The 21688-nt window shown below is 47.2% G+C and overlaps 1 protein-coding gene across 7 annotated transcripts in view; it reads left to right on the plus strand.

The window, feature by feature from the left end:
- Nucleotides 1-279: 279 nt before the first annotated feature.
- ADCK1 (aarF domain containing kinase 1) overlaps nt 280-21688 on the plus strand; it is a 133619-nt gene continuing 112210 nt past the window's right edge. For 3 of the 7 annotated variants that reach the window (XM_054666194.2, XM_510098.8, XM_009428205.4), the window contains exons 1-2: nt 280-423; nt 18903-19048. In XM_054666194.2, coding sequence (XP_054522169.1) covers nt 18914-19048 — 135 coding nt within the window. In that variant the 5' untranslated portion in view covers nt 280-423; nt 18903-18913. The remainder of the gene's footprint in view (nt 424-18902; nt 19049-21688) is intronic. The other 4 variants (XM_054666192.2, XM_063793018.1, XM_063793019.1 and 1 more) reach the window with 3 other exon arrangements.

The raw sequence follows: 21688 nt of genomic DNA on the forward strand, positions 1-21688 counted from the left end.
ACATGGTGAAACCCCATCTCTAAAAAAAATACAAAAATTAGCTGTACTGCTTGGGCGACAGAGGGAGACTCAGTCTCAAAAAAAAAAAAAAAAAAATCTACAAATCCACTTCATCTTTCATTAAACACGAACCTGGGACGTAGTTAGAATGTCTTGAAGAAAATATTTCAGTAAGATTCCAAGTCCGTCGCCCTGGCAAAGCAACAAGGCCACCTAACGGAGTAAGCCCGAGACCCCTGTGCCTCCACAGTGCTGCCCGCGGGATCGCGGCGTGGGGAACCAGGAACTACAAGTCCCGGCAGGCCGCGCGCGCCTCGGCTTCACTAAGCGCAGTCAGGTGGCTGTCCCCGCACGGTTCCCAGCTAATTCCCCGCTACCGGGTTGCGGCCGGAAGCCGGGCGCCGCGGCTCTGCTTCCCTCGGGGTGAGTAGGGGCAGCTCGCCGGAGGCCGGCGCAGAGCTCGGGCCGACCACCCTGGCAGGGCCGCACCGCGCCTGGAGCGCGAGGGAACCGGCATGGACACGCCGGGAGTCGGCCTCTGCTCCGGTTGTGCAGCCGCCCTGGGCGCCGGGAGGGACAGCCCCATGACCTTGTCACCTGGGCCCGGCGCGCGGCCACGTGGCTCGGGTGACTCGCATTGCCCCGCCCCCCTGCAGTGACTTCTCCAGTTTGGCACACCAGTGGGCTTTCATGTGACCTGTCCACTTCAGTGGCACAGTCTTGCAGGCACCCGAGTGGGCAGAGCTGGAGGAGGGCCGGAGGTGGCTCACCCAGACGCCTTCACCCCCTGGTGGCCCTGTGAGTTCCGAGGCAGAAGCAGCTGGAGCTGGAGCGAGGTCTGGGCAAGAGCAGGGGGCGATGCCCATATCCTGGCCCTCCACCCGGTCTTGCGAACGTGCCCCAGACCGCTGCTTATCTCCAGCATCTTGCAGGGCCCTGGGCTTCCAGATCACACAGTAGATATGTGCTAACAGCAGCCAGTGTGTGTGGAGAGCAACCTTTAGATAAGACACCTAGAACAGCCCTCTCCCAGGGTTAAGTGGCATTTACTTTCTACTAACAAGAAAGTCATTCAACAAGTATTTATTGATTACCTCCATGATACTTGGCACTTAGTAGGTGCTCAAGAAATATTTGCAGAGTTGAAGTGAATTAGACTTTATCTGTGGCTTCATATGTTTTATTTAATAATTTTCTTGGGGCTGGGTGTGGTGGCTGATGCCTGTAATCCCAGCACTTTGGGAGGCCAAGATGGGAGGATTGCTTGAGGGCAGGAGTTCAACACCAGGCTGGGCAACATAGTGAGACTCCCGTCTGTATTAAAAGAAAAAAAGAAAAATAAATAAAATAATTTTCTTACTACAGTGGTTCTCAAACTTTAGCATGCACCAGAGTCACCTGGAGAGCTAGTAACAACACACAGTACTGGACCCCATCCCCAAAGTTTCTGATTCTGTAAGTCTGGTATGAGGACCAAGAATTGGCGTTTCTAACATGCACCCAAGTGATGCAGTTGCTGTTGGTCTGGGGACCATACATTGAGTACCACTGCTTTATAGGAAAAAAAATCCTGTGAACTTAAAGCACTATCTCTTCACACCTGGTTACGGGTCTTTCTGTCTTTATTTGCCAGTTTTACTTTTTTGGTGATTGTAAATATGTGCATATTACTTTGTACACTGTTAACTCCCTCCGTATTGATTTATATACAGATTTTAATGTAGTCTATACTTGTCATTTTTCCTGGTTACATCATATTCTACCTTATTGGGTCATTCTTTGCTTGGCCATTTCTCAACTGGCCTCAGGGATGTGCGATTTGATCTGTACTAGAAGAGTGTGCATATTCTTACTTTCTGATATGCAGTCATTTTCTTGTCAGACAAAGGACCTGTAAGAATATTAGTTGGGGCCAGGTGCGGTGGCTCACACCTGTAATCCCAGCACTTTGGGAGGCTGAGGTGGGCGAATCACTTGAGGTCAGGAGTTCAATGCCAGCCTGGCCAACATGGTGAAACCCCATCTCTACCAAAAATACAAAAAAATTACCTGGGCATAGTGGTGTGTGCCTGTAGTCCCAGCTACTTGGGAGGCTGAGGAGGAGAACAGCTTGAACCCGGGAGACGGAGGCTGCAGTGAGCCGAGATCGTGTCACTGCACTCCAGCTTGGGCGACTGAGCAAGACTCCGTCTAAAAAAAAAAAAAATTAGTTGGGTCAGCCATCCATTTCTTCACCAGGGTAACTCACTAAATATGCCTCCTGGGTTAAGGTTTCCATGTTGCAGGGACTCCAGTGGCCTATTTCAGGGCCCAGCAAGCTGCTTGTTCTTGTGCACTTTTTGCTCTCTTGGTGGGAGCAGTCATACGTGGATTCAAGTTCTGCCTCCATCACTTACCAGCTCCTTGGCCAAGTTTTCTACCTTTTCTAAAACACCACTTCCTTATCCATAGATTGAAGCTCTAATAGCATGCACCTCGGAATCTGGTTGTGTGAGTTAATGAGCTAATAAGTGCTTGGTACTGTAGCTCTCCCATTGGAAGCTCACTCTCTTCTCTTACCTGCTGCTTGCTCTTTGCATCTGGCTTTGCCCTATTCTCCCTCAGTCTGCCTTTCCTAGGATGAACTGAATGGAGGATTTCTATTCCTTGCCTGGGTGAGAATTATTTTTGTTGTCTATTCTGGGACCTTGGCAACAGTCAGGGATTCCTTTTTTTATTTTTTGAGACAGAGTGTTGCTCTGTCGCCCAGGCTGGAGTGCAGTGGCACGATCTTGGCTCACTGCAGCCTCTGCCTCTCGGGTTCCAGCAATTCTCTTGCTTCAGCCTCCCAGGATTCCTTTATTTAATCAACATTGATTTAAGGACCTTGAGTGCTTGGGCATCAAACACTAGGAAAGGGAGTTTGATTAAAATTTGGTTCCTAGCCGGGCGCGGTGGCTCACGCCTGTAATCCCAGCACTTTGGGAAGCCAAGGCGGGCGGATCACGAGGTCAGGAGATCGAGACCGTCCTGGCTAACATGGTGAAACACCATCTCTACTAAAAAAAATACAAAAAAATTAGCTGGACGTGGTGCCGGGTGCCTGTAGTCCCAGCTACTCGGGAGGCTGAGGCAGGAGAATGGCTGGAACCCGGGAGGCGGAGCTTGCAGTGAGCCGAGATTGCGCCACTGCACTCCAGCCTGGGCGACAGAATGAGACTTCATCTCAAAATAAATAAATAAATACAATTTGGTTCCTGGACTACATTACTATCTTAGGGAGGGCAGACTGTAAACCTGCTCAGGCCAACTTCACACAGTCCCTTGCTATTGACTTGGTGTCTTTGGCGTCTTTCCAGACTTGAGGCATGATGGTATCATCCACTTTGTGTGCTTTCTATCCATATCAGGGACCAGGTTCTTCTGAAGACCCTATCAGTCTCTCCAAGGGTATTTTTGGGTCTTTTTTCAGTTTTGGGGGCAGACTAGAAGAAATAATGCTCATTGGTCTAATAGTCTCTCTAGGAAATGGGAGGAGGCCATGGTCACTTTTCATGGAACTAGAGACCTAAGTGCCTTTTCTCTGTGGTAATTCTCATTTGTGCACCAAACAGGGAGAGGTGATTCCAGGCCTTTAGTCCTGAAATGTAGCATAGGGAGAGGGCTGCCAATGGATGGAAACTGAAAAGGCCTAGCTAGTCACCGACTCCGATGAACAGTAAGTGCTTGGTTTCCCATTTAGTTCTGTCAAGGGGACAGACATTTCGTGTGACCATCAGCTTCCCATTTGTACGTCCCAGACTCTCCTGTTGCTTCATTTTCATAACCTACTGGGGTGTTTCCTGTGGTCCAGCGAGATGGATTCCATTCTTGTCATTGATTTGACAATAAAACAGCCATGTCAGCTTTGCAGCTCTCCTAAACATTTGATAGACTGAAATGGCTTGTTTCTAGTGGGAGGCATTGGTTGATCTTGTGACATCCTGTTGATTTTGGGGGCTCCAAACAGTGCCTCCCACATGCCTGGCACTGGGTCAGAAATCACAGTCTCTGCCCACAGCAACAGTTGCATTTACTTGAGAACAGCAGTAAGGACTTTAGTGAACAGGAGTCCAGGTGTTCCTATCAAAGACGTTACCTGTCATAAAGAGAAGGGCTGAATACTTGGAATGAGTGGGAAGGCCCTGCTCAAGCTCTTAGCCATTTTACTAGCTGAGCCACCTGGGACAAATCTCTCACCCTCTCTGCTCCTTGGTTTCCTCATTTATACCTGGGGATGGTAATAATATTTGTCTCTCCTCACTGGGTTGTGTGGAATATCTAATGAGTTGAGTGTAAAGGGCTCTATTTTAATATAAAGGCTAGTTCTTGCTAGTGTTATTATCTAGTGATTAGGTTTAAGGGTTTTGGTGGCCTCAGACCCCCTGTAAGGTATGTACTGTTAGGAGAGGTGACTCAGTTGAAAGTCAAAAAGGCTAGTAAGCAGAACAGGGCAGGTGATTCATTAACAAAGGGTTTAATAAGGAAAGATGTTTTCAATTGACAGACATATTTCACGCCTGACAGGGTCTTTTACAATACCCCGAGGGAAGCAACTCATTTGCATGTTAAAGACTCAGGGACACCTTATGGAAAACTCTAGCTCCAGTCTATTTAGATGCCATTCGGCTCCTGTATCATCTATTTTATGTATTTCAATTTCCATCTCTTTTATTACTGAGGACATTTGCACGAAAACAGGGTTTTGAGAGTTGTGTCTGCTTCGCTGTTACTTCCCACCCAGAGGTGGTCTTAAGGGTAGGGGTGGCCTCATTGCATACAGGGGACAGGTGTGGAGGTTGGTGTAACAGGAAGAGGGGGTTCAGGGGAGGCAGGGGCTGGGAGGTGGTGTTGGGGTGGGATGGGGTGTTGGTGATGAATTGTCAGCCCAGGGCATGTGGTTTTCACCTGGGGACCTGCATTGTTCCTTGCTCTTCACAGGTCTCAGGCCTCACTGGCTGTAGTTTGTCCATTCATTGATTCATTCGTTCAGTAAATGCTTTTGGAGCGCCCCCTATGTGCTAGGCCGGGGTTTGGCAAATGACAGCCTGAGGGTCAATTCTGGCCACACCTATTACTTTATACATCCTCTGTTTGCCTTGTGCCACAATGCAGAGTTGAGTAGATGCATCAGAGATGTTATAGAATGCAAAGCCAAGGCTGGGCACGGTGGCTCACGCTTGTCATCCCAGCACTTTGGGAGGCTGGGGTAGGCGGATCACCTGAGGTCGGGAGTTTGAGACCAGCCTGACCAACATGGAGAAACCCTGTCTCTACTAAAAATACAAAATTAGCCGGACGTGGTGGCGCATGCCTGCAATCCCAGCTACTTGGGAGGCTGAGGCAGGAGAATCGCTTGAACCCTGGAGGCGGAGGTTGTGGTGAGCCGAGATTGCACCACTGCACTCCAGCCTGGGCAACAAGAGTGAGACTCTGTCTCATTTAAAAAAAAAAAAAAAAAAAAAGAGTCATTTTTGGCTTTGCATTCTTTTTTTTTTTTTTTTTGAGACAGAGTCTTGCCCTGTTGCCCAGGCTGGAGTGTAGTGGCACGATCTTGGCTCACCGCAACCTCCGCCACCTGGGTTCAAGTGATTCTCCTGCCTCAGCCTCCCGAGTAACTGGGATTACAGGCACCTGCCACCACACTTGGCTAATTTTTGTATTTTTAGTAGAGACAGGGCTTCACCACGTTGGCCAGGCTGGTTTCAAACCCCTAACTTCAAGTGATCCACCTGCCTCGGCCTCCTAAAGTGTTGGGATTATAGGCGTGAGCCACTGTGCTGGCCCAAAAATTACTCTTATATGGCTCTTTATAGAAAAATATTTGTCAACCTCTGTTCTAGACAGAGAACAGCAAGTGCAAAAGCTCTGGGAGGTCAGAATATGCCTGGTATGTTTGAGGAATGGCACAGAGGCCAGTGCGTTTGGAGTAGAATGAGTGAAGGGGAAAGTGGTAGGGCATGAGACCCTAGAGGGAATTGAGAGTTAGACCATGTAAGAACTTGTCCAGGGGGCTCAGTCTGAAAAAAATCTCAAAAAACCTCCCAATCTTAGGTTCTACAATAGTGATGTTTATATATTGTATGGGAACAATTAGGAAAGTCACAAATCTTGTGACCTTTGATCACGTGACTCCTGAGCAGTAAGGGATTATAGAAACTATGCTACATGTTAGCAGAGTTCTGGTTCCTCCCATAATCCTATTCTTATGGCTTTTTTTTTTTTTTTTTTTTTTAAAGCGATGAGGTCTTGTTGCTGGGTGCGGTGGCTCACATCTGTAATCCCAGCACTCTGGGAGGCTGAGGTGGGCGGATTGCTCGAGGTCAGGAGTTTGAGAGATGAGGTCTCACTATGTTGCCCCGGCTGGTCTGGACTCCTGAGCTCAAGTGGTCTTCCCACCTCAGCCTCCCAAAGTGTTGGGATTACAGGTGTGAGCACTCGCTGCACCTGGCCTTGTTAGTTTTACAAAGGTGGTTTTAGGTCTCTGAGCAAGAGGGATTAGTTTTAGGGAGGGATGGTTATCATCCTTGCTTTCAAATTAAACTATAAACTATATTCCTCCCAAAGTTAGCTTGGTCTATACCCAGGAGTGAGCAAGGACAGGTTGGAAGTCAGAAGCAAGATGGAGTCAACTACGGCAAATTTTCTTACTCTCATAATTTTGTGAAGGTGGTTTCAATTATCAGTGGTATTGTTGTATTTGCTTTTAATTTGGTCTTGAGGTCTCTCTCCAGAGAGATCTAGCTCTGCCTTGCCTGGAATCCAAGGGCTTTGGTCGTGGACTTTTTCAGTGTGCCTTTCGTGGAGTACTTCTTTATCCTGCTGGACAGCCTAATGCCTGTGTCTGACTTGTGCCTAGGTGTCTCTCCCACAGTAAACTTGTTTAAACTGGCAGACGCCCTGTGGCTCATCTGACCTGTGTCCAGGTTATTCCCACCAAGATAGCCACTCTTTTTTTAGACAGAGTATCGCTTTGTCACCCAGGCTGGAGTGCAGTGGCATGGTCCCAGCTCACTGCAACCTCCTTCTCCTGGGTTCAAGTGATTCTTGTGCCTCAGCCTCCTGAGTAGCTGGGACTACAGGTGCATGCCATCACATCCAGCTAATTTTTGTATTTTTAGGAGAGATGGTGTTTCACCATGTTGCCTGAGCTGGTCTTGAACTCCCGACCTCAAATGATCCAGCCGTCTCAGCCTCCCAAAGTGTTGGGATTACAGGCATGAGCCACTGCGCCCGGCCTAAGATAGCCACTCTCTCTCTCTCTTTTTTTTTTTTTTTTGAGACAGAGTCTTACTCTGTTGCCCAGGTTGGTGTGATCTTGGTTCACTGCAACCTCCACCTCCCAGGTTCAAGTGATTCTCCTGCCTCAGCCTCCTAAGTAGCTGGGATTACAGCCGTGCGCCACCACGCCCAGCCAATTTTTTTTTTTTTTTTTTTTTTGAGATGGAGTTTCGCCCTTGTTGCCCAGGCTGGAGTGCGGTGGCATGATCTTGGCTCACTGCAATCTCCGCCTCTGGGGTTCAGGCAGTTCTCCTGCCTCAGCCTCCCGAGTAGCTGGGATTACAGGCATGTGCCACCACGCCCGGCTAATTTTGTATTTTTAGTAGAGATGGGGTTTCTCCATGTTGGTCAGGCTGGTCTTGAACTCCCGATCTCAGGTGATCCACCTACCTCGGCTTCCCAAAGTGCTGGGATTATAGGCGTGAACCACCATGCCCGGCAATTTTTGTATTTTTAGTAGAGATGAGGTTTTCCCATGTTGGCCAGTCTGGTCTTGAACTCCTGACCTCAAGTGATCCACCCGCCTCAGCCTCTCAAAGTGCTGGGATTACAGGCATGAGCCACCACTCCTGGCCTGAGAGTCACTCTCTAAGAGAGACCTGACCAAGACAGGAATTGGCTTCAGGTGTGTTGGTCAAGTGAAACACAGACACAGGCAGCACAACAAAACATACGAAATAACAGAAGCCTTTCCTGACAGATCCACTGGAGAAAAGGGTGCCCATGAGGGTGGATAGGAAGCCTGGAGACAGCAGGGAGTTCAACCAGCAGGTGGGTGGGAGCGAGGAGAGAGAGATCAAGAGAGGAGACCTGTGCACCAAAGCCTTTTTTGGGGTCAAGAGTGTTAAGCCAGGCAGATTTCTCATGGGGAGTTCTAATTGGTGGGTTTACAATAAGCAGGCATGAGTTCTGTAGAGTCACACAGTGACTGAGGGGTGGTCACTGTGGTATATCTGCACAGTCCATGGTGGGTGTGCAGGTTGGTGGGGTGATTAAAGTAGGTTGTAGGTAGCTGTCCCATAGTGGGGTGGTCACCAGGAGGCATTGTCTAAGGCAGATTTCTGGATCAATCACATTGAGGAACTGGGAGGAGGTAGAGAACTGAAACTGTCAAGGGTTTAACATGCCTCTGGCCTTAGAATGGATGCCAAGGCAACATAAAATTATAGACGTTCACTACATTTATTTATTTATTAATTTATTTTGAGACAGGGTTTCGTTCTTGTTGCCCAGGCTGGAGTGCAATGGCGCGATCTCAGCTCACTGCAACCTCTGCCTCCTGGGTTCAAGCGATTCTCCTGCCTAAGCCTCCCGAGTAGCTGGGATTACAGGTGCCCACTACCACGCCCGGTTAATTTTTGTATTTTTAGTAGAGACGGAGTTTCACCATGCTGGCCAGGCTTGTCTCGAACTCCTGACCTCAGGTGATCCACCCGCCTTGGCCTCCCAAAGTGTTGGGATTACAGGCGTGAGCCACTGCACCCGGCCCACTGCAGTTATTTTTTCATTTATTTGTTAACAGAGTCTTCCTTTTGGATCTAGTGGAGAGGGCAGATATAAGACCCAATCATTATCCATAAAAGCAGTATATAATTAGACTAGTGAGGAATGAATGAGGAATTCTGAGTGATTGGCTCACAAGAAGCTTCATGGAAGGATAATGAGGGATTGAGTGTGGAGGTATATTTTGGGAGAAAAAGGCTGGAAAGGCAAGTTGGGGTAAGAATTTGGTGGGCCTTGCAAGGAGTTTGGGCTTTGTGGTAGGTGGAGAGGTGATAAGAATGGTATGAATACACTTGAGGATGACCATGATAACTTGAGTGGCAGAGTAAAGATTAGATGGGATGTGGAGAAGTCTGTTTGGAATGGAGAATGGTTGAGTAGTTCAGGCAAGATATGATGGCCTACTTCCCCTGTTTATGTTTTATTTTTTAATACAAAAATTTTTTGAGATAGAGTTTGGCTCTTGTTGCCCAGGCTGGAGTGCAATGGCGTGACCTTGGCTCACTACAACTACCGCCTCCCGGGTTCAAGCGATTCTCCTGCCTCAGCCTCTTGAGTAGCTGGGATTACAGACGTCCACCACCACGCCTGTCTAATTTTTGCATTTTTAGTAGAGACAGCATTTCATCATGTTGGCCAGGCTGGTCTTGAACTCCTGACCTCAGGTGATCTGCCTGCTGGCCTCCCAAAGTGCTGGGATTACAGGCGTGAGCCACTGTGCCTGGCCTCCCTGTTTATTAATTATTTAACGTTATGCCAAATCCTGGTTCCTTAGGTGCTAGGAGTTTTTCATAAGCTCTTTGACTTTTGACTTTTCAGTAACAAATAAATGAGGTTTAAAATCACAAGAGAGGCTGGGTGTGGTGGTTCAGGCCTGTAATCCCAGCACTTTGGGAGGCCAAGGTGGGAGTATCACCTGAGGCCAGGAGTTCGAGACCAGCCTGACCAACATGGTGAAACCTCTTCTCTAATAAAAATACAAAAAAATTTAGCCGGGTGTGGTGGCACCTGCCTTTCGTCCCAGCTACTCAGGAGGCTGAGGCAGGAGAATCACTTGAACCCAGGAGGCGGAGGCTGCAGTGAGCCGAGATCATACCAATGCACTCCAGCCTGGGTGACAGAGTGAGACTCTGTCTCAAAAAAAAAAAAAAAAAAAAAAAAAAAAATTACAAGAGAGTCTTATTTACTGGGTATGTCAGGCATTGCCTTAAAGTAGTATTCAGTTAATTACTTTTTTTTTCTTGAGTCTTGCTCTGTTGCCTAGGGTAAGTGCGATGGCACTCACCACTACACTCACTGCAGCCTCGACCTTCCAGGCTCAAGTGATCCTCCTACCTCAGCCTCCTGAGTAGCTGGGAGTTCAGGGACACACCACCATGCCCAGCTAACTTTTTTATTGTTTGTAGAGATGAGGTCTTGCTGTGTTCTTCAGGCTAGTCTTGAACTCCTGGACTCAAGCAACCTTCCCACCTTGGCCTCCCAAAGTGCTGGGCTTAATGGCATGAGCCACCACGCCTGGCCAGTTAATTCTTACAATGAGCCTAGAAGGTGGGTACTCTCAAGAGCTCCCCTTCATAGATAATTATGCAGAAGCTGCAAGGAGTTGTGACTTACTCAAGGTGTTCAGAGGCTGGGTTCTTTTTTTTTTTTTTTTGAGACGGAGTCTCGCTCTGTCTCCCAGGCTGGAGTGCAGTGGCACGATTTCAGCTCACTGCAAGCTATGCCTCCCGGGTTCACGCCATTCTCCTACCTCAGCCTCCCGAGTAGCTGGGACTACAGGTGCCCCCCATCATGCCTGGCTAATTTTTTTGTATTTTTAGTAGAGACGGGGTTTCACCGTGTTAGCCAGGATGGTCTCGATCTTCTGACCTCATGATTTGCCCGCCTCAGCCTCCCAAAGTGCTGGGATTACAGGCGTGAGCCTCCGCGCCCGGCAAGGCTGGGTTCTTTACCCACGGTCTCTTCATACTGCCTTCCTAACGTGGGCTTCTCTGGATGCCCACAGGAAGGGTCCCTGGATCACTCTCATAATCTTGACTGAAGAAGGAAGCTGTGTAAGGAGCTTAAGTCACTCAGTCTAATTTAAGGTCGGTTTCTGGATCTGATTAGGAACCTGTGTCTCGGTGGAAACAAAGTAGAGGGTGAGCCTGTTGCCCCTTTCAGCAGAAAATACTCCAGGCTGAGGGTGTAGAGAGCAAGGAGAAAGGGTAGGGTTAAGTGGGGGCCACCTAGAATGTTGGAAGTAGGGTGTGCAGAATTCCTCTGGGAGCTGATAGGCAGGGGAGCATTTGTTAAAGCCTGGTACTGGGTGAGGAGATAATAATAATGATAATAATACTAATGCTAATAATGGAGGATAATAGCATCTGCCACTCTTGAGTTCTTACTGTGTAGGTGGCACCTTGCTAAGCATTTTACATGATTTATCTCATTTCCCACCACTCCATCAAGCAGTTATTGCTGTTATCCCCTTTGTGTATGGACGAGATCATGAGGTTCAGAGAGATTTAGCAGCTTGCCTATGGTCACCCAGTTCATAAGTGGCCATGCCAGGACTCAAACCTGGGCTGATTGGACTCCAGAGTTTATGATCTCCGTCAGTACACTCTCCTGTCCAGAAAGAATCCTTGCCTAGGTGCAGTGGCTCAACGCCTGTAATCCCAGCACTTTGGGAGACCGAGGTGGGAAGATTGAGTCCAGGAGTTCAAGACCAACTTGAGCAACATAGAGAGACCCTGTCACTACAAAATTGATACAAAACAATATTAGCCAGACATGGTGGTTTGTGCCTATGGTCCCAGCTACTTGGGAGGCTGAGGTGGGAGGATTGCCTGAGCCCAGGAGGTTGAGGCTGCAGTGAGCTGTGATTGCACCACTGCACTCCAGCCTGAGTGGCAGAGTAAACCCCTGTCTCAACAACAACAACAACAACAGCAAGAAAAACAACGATAACACCCAAAAATAATCCGTGGCTTATTAAAATATTGGCATAATAAAATGGGGACAGGGAAATTTTCATAAAATAAAGAGAAATATCAAGGAAATAAAGAGCATGCTAGAAAGCAAGGTTTTAATTTATTCTTTTAATTTATTATTTTCCAGCTTTATTGAGGTGTAATTGACAAATAATTGTATCTATTCAAGGTGTACAACTTGATGATTTGATATATGTGTACTGTGTAATGATTACCACAATCAATCAACATATCCATCACCTCAGATAGTTACCCTTTTGTGTGTGTGTGGTGAGGACACTTAAGATCTGCTCTCTTAGCAAATTTCAAGTAAACAATACAGTAGTATTAACTAGAGTTTCCATGTTGTACATTAGATTCCCCAGAACTTATTCATCTTGTAACTGAAACTTTGTACCCTTTGACCAATATCGCCTAATTTCCCTCAAACCCCCAGCCCCTGGTAACCACCGTTCTAACCTCTGCCTCTAAGAGTTTGACTTCTTTAGATTCCACCTAAGAGTGAGATCATGCAGTATTTGTCTTTCTGTGTCTGGCTTATTTCACTTAGCAAAATGTTCTCTAGGTTCATCCATGTTGTCACCAATGGCAGGCTTCCTTCCTTTTTATGGCTGGATAATATTCCATAGTGTGTGTGTGTATATATATATTTCACAATTTCTTCATCCATTTGTGGATGGACACTTAGGTTGTTTCTACATCTTGGCTATTGTGCATACTACTGCATATTCTTTTTTTTGAGACAGAGTTTCATTCTTTTGCCCAAGCTGGAGTGCAGTAGCGTGATCTTAGCTCACTGCAACTTCTGCCTCCTGGGTTCAAGCAATTCTCGTGCTTTAGCCACCTGAGTAGCTGGAATTACAGGAGTGAGCCACCATGCCTGGCTAGTTTTTGTATTTTTAGTAGAGATAGGGTTTTGCCATGTTGGCCAGGCTAGTCTCGAACTCCTGGGCTCAAGTGATCTGCCCGCCTCGGCCTCCCAAAGTGCTGGGGTTACAGATATGAGTCACCATGCCCGGCTGCATATTCTTTTTATTTACAAAGTCACAATCTCATTCTTGCAGAGGTAGGAACTGATCCCAGGAGTTGGGAGAGATTGAGCATTTCTGTTTAGGGAAAGAAATAAGTAAGTTTCTTAAAATTTTTTTTTTGAGACGAAGTTTCACTCTTGTTGCCCAGGCTGGAGTGCAATGGCGTGATCTTAGCTCACTGCAACCTCCACCTCCCGGGTTCAAGCAATTTTCCTGCCTCAGCCTCCTGAGTAGCTGGGATTATAGGCATGCGCCACCATGCCTGGCTAATTTTGTATTTTTACTAGAGACTGGGTTTCTCCGTGTTGGTCAGGCTGGTCTTGAACTCCCGACCTCAGGTGATCCACCTGCCTCGGCCTCCCAAAGTACTGGGATTATAGGCGTGAGCCACTGTGCTGGCCTTTTATTTTATTATTATTATTTTTTTGGAGATGGAGTTGTGTTCTTGTTGCCCAGGCTGGAGTGCAATGGCATGGTCTCAGCTCACTGCAACCTCCATCTCCTGGGTTCAAGCAATTCTCCTGCCTCAGCCTTCCGAGTGGCTGGGACTATAGGCGTGCATCACTACGCCCAGCTAATTTTTGTATTTTTAGTAGAGATGGGGTTTCACCATGTTGGCCAGGCTGGTCTCGAACTCCTGACCTTGTGATCCGCCCGCCTTGGCGTCCCAAAGTGCTGGGATTACAGGCATGAGCCACGTGCCCAGCCTGAGTTTCTTAAATTATTTCCTTAAAAATCGTTGCTTGCAGTTACCCTTGTAGAGTGAATATAGTCCTCTGGTGTTGGGGAAGGGGAGGCGTGTTTTTGGGGAATATTCACTGATGAAGTTGAACACTAAATTTCAGCAAAGCCTCTCTTTGTTTTCCTGTTTTTTTTTTTTTTGAGGAGTGTCATACTGTCACCCAGGCTGTAGTGCGCAGTGGTGCAATCTCGGCTCACTGCAACCTCTGCCTCCTGTTCAAGTGGTTTTCCTGCCACAGCCTCTTGAGTAGCTGAAACTACAGATGCATGCCACAACACCCGGCTAACTTTTGTATTTTTAGTAGAGACAGTGTTTTGCCATGTTGGCAAGGCTGGTCTCAAACTCCTGACCTCAGGTGATCCGCCTGCCTCGGCCTCCCAAAGTGCTGGGATTACAGGTGTGAGCCACCACGCCGAGCCTTATTTTTTTTTTTTAATTTTATTTTTCTGAGACAGGGTCTCACTCTGTCATTGAGGCTGGGGTGCAGTGGCGCAATCTCAGCTCACTGCAACCTTTGCCTCCCAGGCTCAAGTGATCCTCCCACCTCAGCCTCCCAAGTAGCTAGGACAAGAGGTGCATGCCACCACACCCAGCTGATTTTTGTATTTTTTGTAGCGATGGGGTTTCGCTATGTTGCCTAGGCTGGTCTTGAACTTCTGGGCTCAAATGATCCTCACATCTTGGCTTCCCAAAGTGCTGGGATTACAGGTGTGAGCCACTGCACCTGACCCCTTTTTTTTTCTGACCCATTGGTAGACAATGAAGCCTCTCTTTACTGAAAAAAAAACCAAAAACCAAAAATCCTTTCTGAGCATGGTAGCTCACATCTGTAATCTCAGCACTTTGGGAGGCCAAGGTGGGCGGATCGCTTGAGCTCAGGATTTGGAGACCAGCCTGAGCAAATGGTGAAACCCCATCTTTACAACAAAAATTAGCCCACTCTGGAGGCTGAGATGGGAGGATTGCTTGAACCCAGGAGGTCAAGGCTGCAGTAAGTTGAGATTGTGCCATTGCATTCCAGCCTGGGTGACAGAGCAAGACACTCTCAAAAAAAAAAAAAAAAAAAAAAAAAAGAAAAGTAGAAGTGTGGCTCTCAAACTTGAGCTTTCAGACAAATCACTTGTTATCTTATTAAAATGCACATTCTTGAATCTTACCCCTAGAGTTGGTAGTTCGGTGGCCCATGGGGTGGACTCTAGGAATCTACATTTATTTATTTTATTTTACTAAAAAAATTAAAAAAAATTTTTTTTTTTTGAGAAGGAGTCTCTGTCACCCAGGCTGGAGTGCAGTGGCACCATCTCAGCTCACTGCAACTTCTACCACCTGGGTTCAAGCAATTCTCTTGCATCAGCCTCCCGAGTAGCTGGGATTACAGAGGCACGTGACACCATGCCCAGCTAATTTTTTTTTTTTTTTTTTTAGTAGAGACGGGGTTTCACCATGTTGGTGAGGCTGGTCTGGCATTCTTGACCTTCCTGCCTTGGCCTCCCACCAAGCCTGGCCCAGGAATCTACATTTTAAAAAACGTTTTAAAATTTTGTTTTGTCTTTTTTTTTTTTTTTTCTTTAAAACAGGGTTTTACTGTGTTGCCCAGGCTAGAATGCAGTGGCGTGATCATGGCTCATTTCAGCCTCGAGACCTCCTAGGCTCAAGGGATCCTCCCACTTCAGCATTTTGAGTAGCTGGGACTTATAGGCGTAGGCTATCACTCCAGGCTAATGTTTAAAGTTTTTGTAGAGATGGGGTCTCCCTTTTTTCTTCCCCAGGCTGGTCTTGAACTCCTAGGCCCAAACAGTCCTCCCATTGTGGCCTCCGGAAGTGCTGGGATTATAGGCATGAGTCACTGCCCCCAGCCAGGCACCTGCATTTTTTTTTTTTTTGAGATGGAGTCTCTTTCTGTGGCCCAGACTGGAGTGCAGTGGCATAATCTCAGTTCACTGCAACCTCCGCCTCCTGGGTTAAGTGATTCTCCTGCCCCTGCCTCCCGAGTAGCTGGGACTACAGGTGCACACCACCATGCCTGGCTAATTTTTGTATTTTTAGTAGAGACAAGATTTCAGCATATTGGCCAGGCTGGTCTCGAACTTGTGACCTCGTGATCTGCCTGCCTCGGCCTCCCAAAGTGTTGGGATTACAGGTGTGAGCCACTGCACCTGGCTTGTTTTTTTTTTTTTTTTTTTGAGATGGAGTCTTGTTCTGTTGCCCAAGCTGGAGTGCAGTGGTGCGATCTCAGCTCACTGCGACCTCCACCTCCTGGGTTCAAGTGATTCTCATGTCTTAGCCTCCCAAGTAGCTGGGACTACAGGTGTGTACTACCACACCCAGCTAATGTTAATAGAGATGGGGTTTCACCATGTTGGCCAGGCTGGTCTGGAACTCCTAACCTCAAGAGATCCGCCTGCCTGGTCCTCCCAGAGTGCTGGAATTATAGGCGTGAGCTACCTCTCTTGGCCCAGGAATCTGCATTTTTGAAATGGCATCCAGGCTAATATTTTTTCAGGTGTTCCTCTGATTATACTTTAGAAATACTAGATTAGGAAATGAAGGTTCCAAAGGGAAGAGCAATGGAATTATAAAAAAGGACTATTGTGGTGTTATTATATATATTGGTTTTTGTCCGCTGTTCCTGGTTCATAACTCCCACAGCCCTTGTTACAGTTTTTGTTGGTGTGTGTTAGGCCTCAGGGCCAGGCCTTAGGAATCAGAATCTCTTTCCTGCCCTCCTCTCACCTGCCCCAAGGCAGGATCGTGGTCTTTCCCCACCTTTCTGATTGTGGATCTTAACCCTCCCTAGAGTAGGTTCTGCCCTATACACTGAGGGAAGGAATGCTGATATCATGAAGCTTCCATAACAACCCAAGAACCCAAGAGGGCTGATAGCTGAGCACTTGGAGATTTGCGGAGTGTGGTGCGCCTAGGGAAGTCCTGGAAGCTTCACGCCCTTTCCCTGTTAACTGACCCTGCGCATCTGTTAATCAGTATTTTTTGCAGTCTCCTTTATAATAAGCCGGCAAACGTAAGTGTGTACCTGAGTTCTGTGAGTTGCTGCAGCAGCTTGATCGAACCCAAAGAAGGGGTTGTGGGAACCCCAGCTTGAAGCTGGTTGGTCAGAAGTTCCAGACACCTGGACTTGTGACTGATGTTGTGGGGGGAAGTGGGGGATGCAGTCTTGGGGACTGGGCCCTCAACCCATGGGATCTGACACCATCTCCAGGTAGTAGATGGTAAATATATATATATATATATATATATATATATATATATATATATATATATATATATTTTAAAAATGTGGCTATATTATAAGGCATAAGTCAAAGTAGACTTTAAAGAAAATGAGTAGGGCGTGGTGGCTCACACCTGTAATCCCAGCACTTTGGGAGGCTGAGGCAGGCGGATCGCCTGAGGTCAGGAGTTTGAGACCAGGCTAGGCAACATGGCAAAACCCTGTCTTTACTAAAAATACAAAAATTAGCTGGGCATGGTGGTGGCCACCTGTAATCCCAGCTACTCGGGAGGCTGAGGCAGGAGAAACGCTCCAACCTGGCAGGCGGAGGTTGCAGTGAGCCGAGATCGCAGCACTGCACTCCAGCCTGGGCGACAGAGCAAGACCCTGTTTCAGAGACAAATAAAATGAAGATAAGCTTGTTTGTAATAATAGTTTCCATACAAAGGGGAAACAGGCACAGAGCAGGGAGGTGACAGGCACAGACTCATTCCAGAGCAGAGGGATGAGGGTACAAGGCGTGCAAGGCTGGTGCCTGCAAGTGGCTTGGTGGCGTGCCGCTGCTCTCGTGTGGCACTTCTCTCCTGGCAGCTGCAGCTGTGGTCATGGACTTTAGTCTGACATAAATTGCTCAGGAATTGAAGGGGAAGCACTCTGTTGGGTGCACTGGCCGCAAAGAGTGACTGTGCAGCCACCTGGTGGACTGAGCAGGTACAAGTAGGGTGGGGAAAGGTCACATTGACCAGGAGTATGAATTTGAACAGATCAAATCAGCAGGTAGGCATTAAGCCTCTAACTGTAAAAAACTCCACAGGACTGTGAGTGGGCAGAGTAGTGACAGTCATGGTGTCTGCCCTCAAGGATCCTCCATTCAAGACAAGGGGTAGTCTTCTTTTTTTTTTTTTTTTGAGACGGAGTCTCGCTCTGTCACCCAGGCTGGAGTGCAGTGGCGCAATCTCGGCTTACTGCAAGCTCCGCCTTCCGGATTCACGTCATTCTCCTGTCTCAGCCTCCCGAGTAGCTGGGACTACAGGCGCCCGCCACCACGCCCGGCTAATTTTTTTTTTTTTTTTTTTTAGTAGAGACGGGGTTTCATCGTGTTAGCCAGGATGGTCTTGATCTCCTGACCTTGTGATCTGCCCGCCTTGGCCTCCCAAAGTGCTGGGATTACAGGCGTGAGCCACCACGCTGGGCCTCAAGGGGTAGTCTTCTCTAACCAAAGTAAATGTTTTGAAAATCAACCATACACAGAGGGCTCACCTGGCTGCTCCTGAGTGGCCACCATTTTGGCTGTGGCCTGACCACTTTTGACCTGAGTGTAGTGGGCTAGTGATGCCTGTATGTGCATTGTGGTATCATGATAGACACAGTAGCGATGGTTAACCTGCTCTTCTGCTTTGCTTCTAAAATAACATTCTTCCTCTCTCCTGATCCCTTAGCCCTCTCTGCTTTTTTTTGAGACGGTCTGGCTCTGTCACCCAGGCTGGAGTGTGGTGGCACGATCTCAGCTCACTGCAGTCTCCTCCTCCCGGGCTCAAACCATCCTCCCACCTCAGCCTCCTGAGTAGCTGGGACCACAGGCACGTGCCATGATGCCTGGCTAATTTTTGTATTTTTCGTAGAAACGGGGTTTCGTCTTGTTGCCCAGGCTGGTCTGGAACTCCTGGATTCGAGTGATCTGCACACCTTGGCCTCCTAAAGTGTTGGTATTACAGACATAAGCCACCATGCTCAGCCTCTCTCTGCTTTTCTTGTCAGCATTTATACCAGCTCTGATATTCTATAGTGATCTATCTGTGTAAGCTCCAAGTGGGCAAGAACTTTGTTTTGTTCACTGTCTTTCCCCATGTCTAGAACAGTGCCTGGCACTGTTGAAGGAAGGACTTTGAGGACTGACTTGCCCTAGGTACTATGCTAAGGATTTTATGTACATTATTTCATTTTATCCCAACTACTTTTGAGGTAGGTATTATCCTGTTTTACAAACGAAGAAACTAAGGCTCAGTGAGATTAATGATCCAAGGTCATATAATCTAAGTGGTAGAGCTGGGATTTGAACTTCAGTTTGACTAACTATGAAACTCTTAACTGCTATTCTTTCTCAACTTTCCTTTTTTCTGCAGGATCTGGCGACATGGCCAGAAAGGCTCTCAAGCTTGCTTCCTGGACCAGCATGGCTCTTGCTGCCTCTGGCATCTACTTCTACAGTAACAAGTACTTGGACCCTAATGACTTTGGCGCTGTCAGGGTGGGCAGAGCAGTTGCTACGGTAGGTTTTTCCCTTTTGGGGGTAGCAGAGAAGCTGCAGGATTACTTGCAGGTGTTCATACATGTAGCAGATAGACATGCCTGCTATGCATATGTGGAGATACTTGTGTATCCTTACATGTGCAAAAGCTACATCTGCACGGGTGTACACATATGGATGTGTGTCCTCATATTCCTTTATTCCTGAACAGACAACCTCAAATTCCTTTATTCCTGTACCTCAGGGGTTCCTGTGATCCTGAGGTAACATAGAATGGGACTGCACTGGGTCTGTGTTCTGAAGCCTTTACATTTTAAGTTCTGTATCTTATTTTAACAACACACCAAGAGGGGCCGTGCTCTTCAGTAAATGCATGTGCAAGGAAGACTTTACAGTTTTGATTAAATTCTACTAGAAAACTCGATCTCTCTCCAGTGAGCTAGGATGAATGGTTCCTGATGCAGGACTCATACCCAGATGGTCTAGCCCTCAGACAACTTTGAGGGATCCCCTCCAGTCTCCAAACTGACAGAGAACCTGAGTTGAATATTTTATGTTTAGAGGTTTTCTCCAGTGGCTCAACAGGAACGTCATCCTGGTGTGATCAGGTCCTCTTAATTCTGCTGACAACAACTCTCCCAGACATTCCTATAGAATTGTCCCATTGGTGGGTAGATGGCCACATGCCTCATGCTTGCTTTCCTCCTTTATCTGCTGCAGGATGAGCTCAAGCTTTCTTCCCCTTCACGTAGATTCAATCTGATGCACAGTCTATTGTGGTTGTTATCTCACCATCTCCCTAATACTCAGTGTTGTCAGGTGTCCTTTGAGCCCTGGCTCACAGGGGAGGGCACTGATGTGCCTGTCTTCAAGGCTGAGCTGAGTCGTAGAACCAATACTGACAGATAGACTTTGGATAATCAGGCTACGGAACATGAAACAATTCCCAAGTGTTTACCGAATGCCTTTTTTTGATTGAGCATTGTCTTACATGCTTTGAGGGGCAGAAACAAACTGTCCCACCTAGACCCAGCTACAAAGTAGCTTCTGGTTGAGGAATGCCTACATGAATAGGTTAAAAAACAATCTAAATCCATGCATTGTGCCAAGGTGGGTGATTCAGATTGCCCGCTACTATGGTCAGACACTAGAGTGAGTGCTGTGGCCTGGGAGTCAGGATTGGTATCCTAGGGGTAGCAGGTTTTATTTTATGATATATATATATATATATATATATATATATATATATGTATATTTTTAAAAATCTTTATTTTTTTGAGACAGGGTCTTGCTCTGTTGTCCAGGCTGGGATGCAGTGGTGTGATACCCACTTACTGCAACCTCCACCTCCTGGGATCAAGAGATCCTCGTGCCTCAGCTTCTCGAGTAGCTGGGACCACAGATGCCTGACACCACACCTGGCCAATTTCTGTATTTTTTTTGTAGAGATAGGGTTTCACTATGTTGCCCAGGATTGTCTTAAACTCCTGGGCTCAAGCAATCTGCCCACCTTGGTCTCCCAAAGTGTTGGGATTATAGGTGTGAGCCATTGTGCCAGGCCAATTTTACGTGTGTGTGTGTGTGTGTGTGTGTATACACACATATATGGTTGAGTAATGCCTACAGTAATAGGTTAAAAAACAATCCAAATCCATGCATCCAAATCCATATATATATATATTTATTATTATTATTTTTTTGAGACAGAGTCTTGCTCTGTCATCCAGGCTGGAGTGCAGTGGTGCGATCTCATCTCAGCTCACTGCAGCCTTCACCTCCTGGGTCCAAGTGAGCACATCTGGCTAATTTCTGTATTTTTAGTAGAGATGGGGTTATACCATGTTGGCCAGGCTGGTCTCGAACTCCTGACCTCAAGTGATCTGCCTGGCTTGGCCTCCCAAAGTAGTGGGATTACAGGTGTGAGCCACCACACCCGGCCTGTATATATATATTTTTAGACTAGTCAAGTGCAATAGTGAGAAGGGGAGAAAGAGTAGAGCAAGGAGTTTGATCTGTGACTGACTGTGAACAATCAATTGAGATAACTCAATACCTTCAGGCCAGCCAGAAACAGGTTTTAAATGGAATCTTAGAGATTTGAATAGTTGGAAAGGAGGGAGGCAGATATGGATCAGGAATGGAATCTTAGAGATTTGAATAGTTGGAAAGGAGGAGGAAGATACGCTTTATAAACCAGCCACAAAGCTGTCCATTTTTTAAAGGCCAGAGCTCTGGTCTGGATTGTCCTTGAACACTACTCAGTGACCAAGTCTTGCTTGTGGTTGGTGTCCAGCAAGTATATGTCGAATAGGATAAAGCTTTGTAGAGTGCAAAGGAAGAAACTCTTCTTAATATCAACTTTGTAAGTCCCTGAACTTCTAGGGTCCCAGTTACTCAATTCTATAAAGGAAGGTTTGGGGTAGATAATCCCTAAGGCCCTTCCATGCCTAGGATATCGTGGAGATTGGAATTTTCTGATTCACTCTGGATAAGGGAACACAGAATCAAGACTTATGCTATTAGGGCCAGGCGCGGTGGCTCATGCCTGTAATCCCAGCACTTTGGGAGGCTGAGGTGGAAGGATCGCCTGAGGTCAGGAGTTCGAGACCAGCCTGGCCAACATGGCGAAATCCCATCTCTACTAAAAATACAAAAATTAGC

Source organism: Pan troglodytes, chromosome 15, assembly GCF_028858775.2.
Source record: "Pan troglodytes isolate AG18354 chromosome 15, NHGRI_mPanTro3-v2.0_pri, whole genome shotgun sequence".
NCBI classification, from domain to species: Eukaryota; Metazoa; Chordata; class Mammalia; order Primates; family Hominidae; genus Pan; species Pan troglodytes.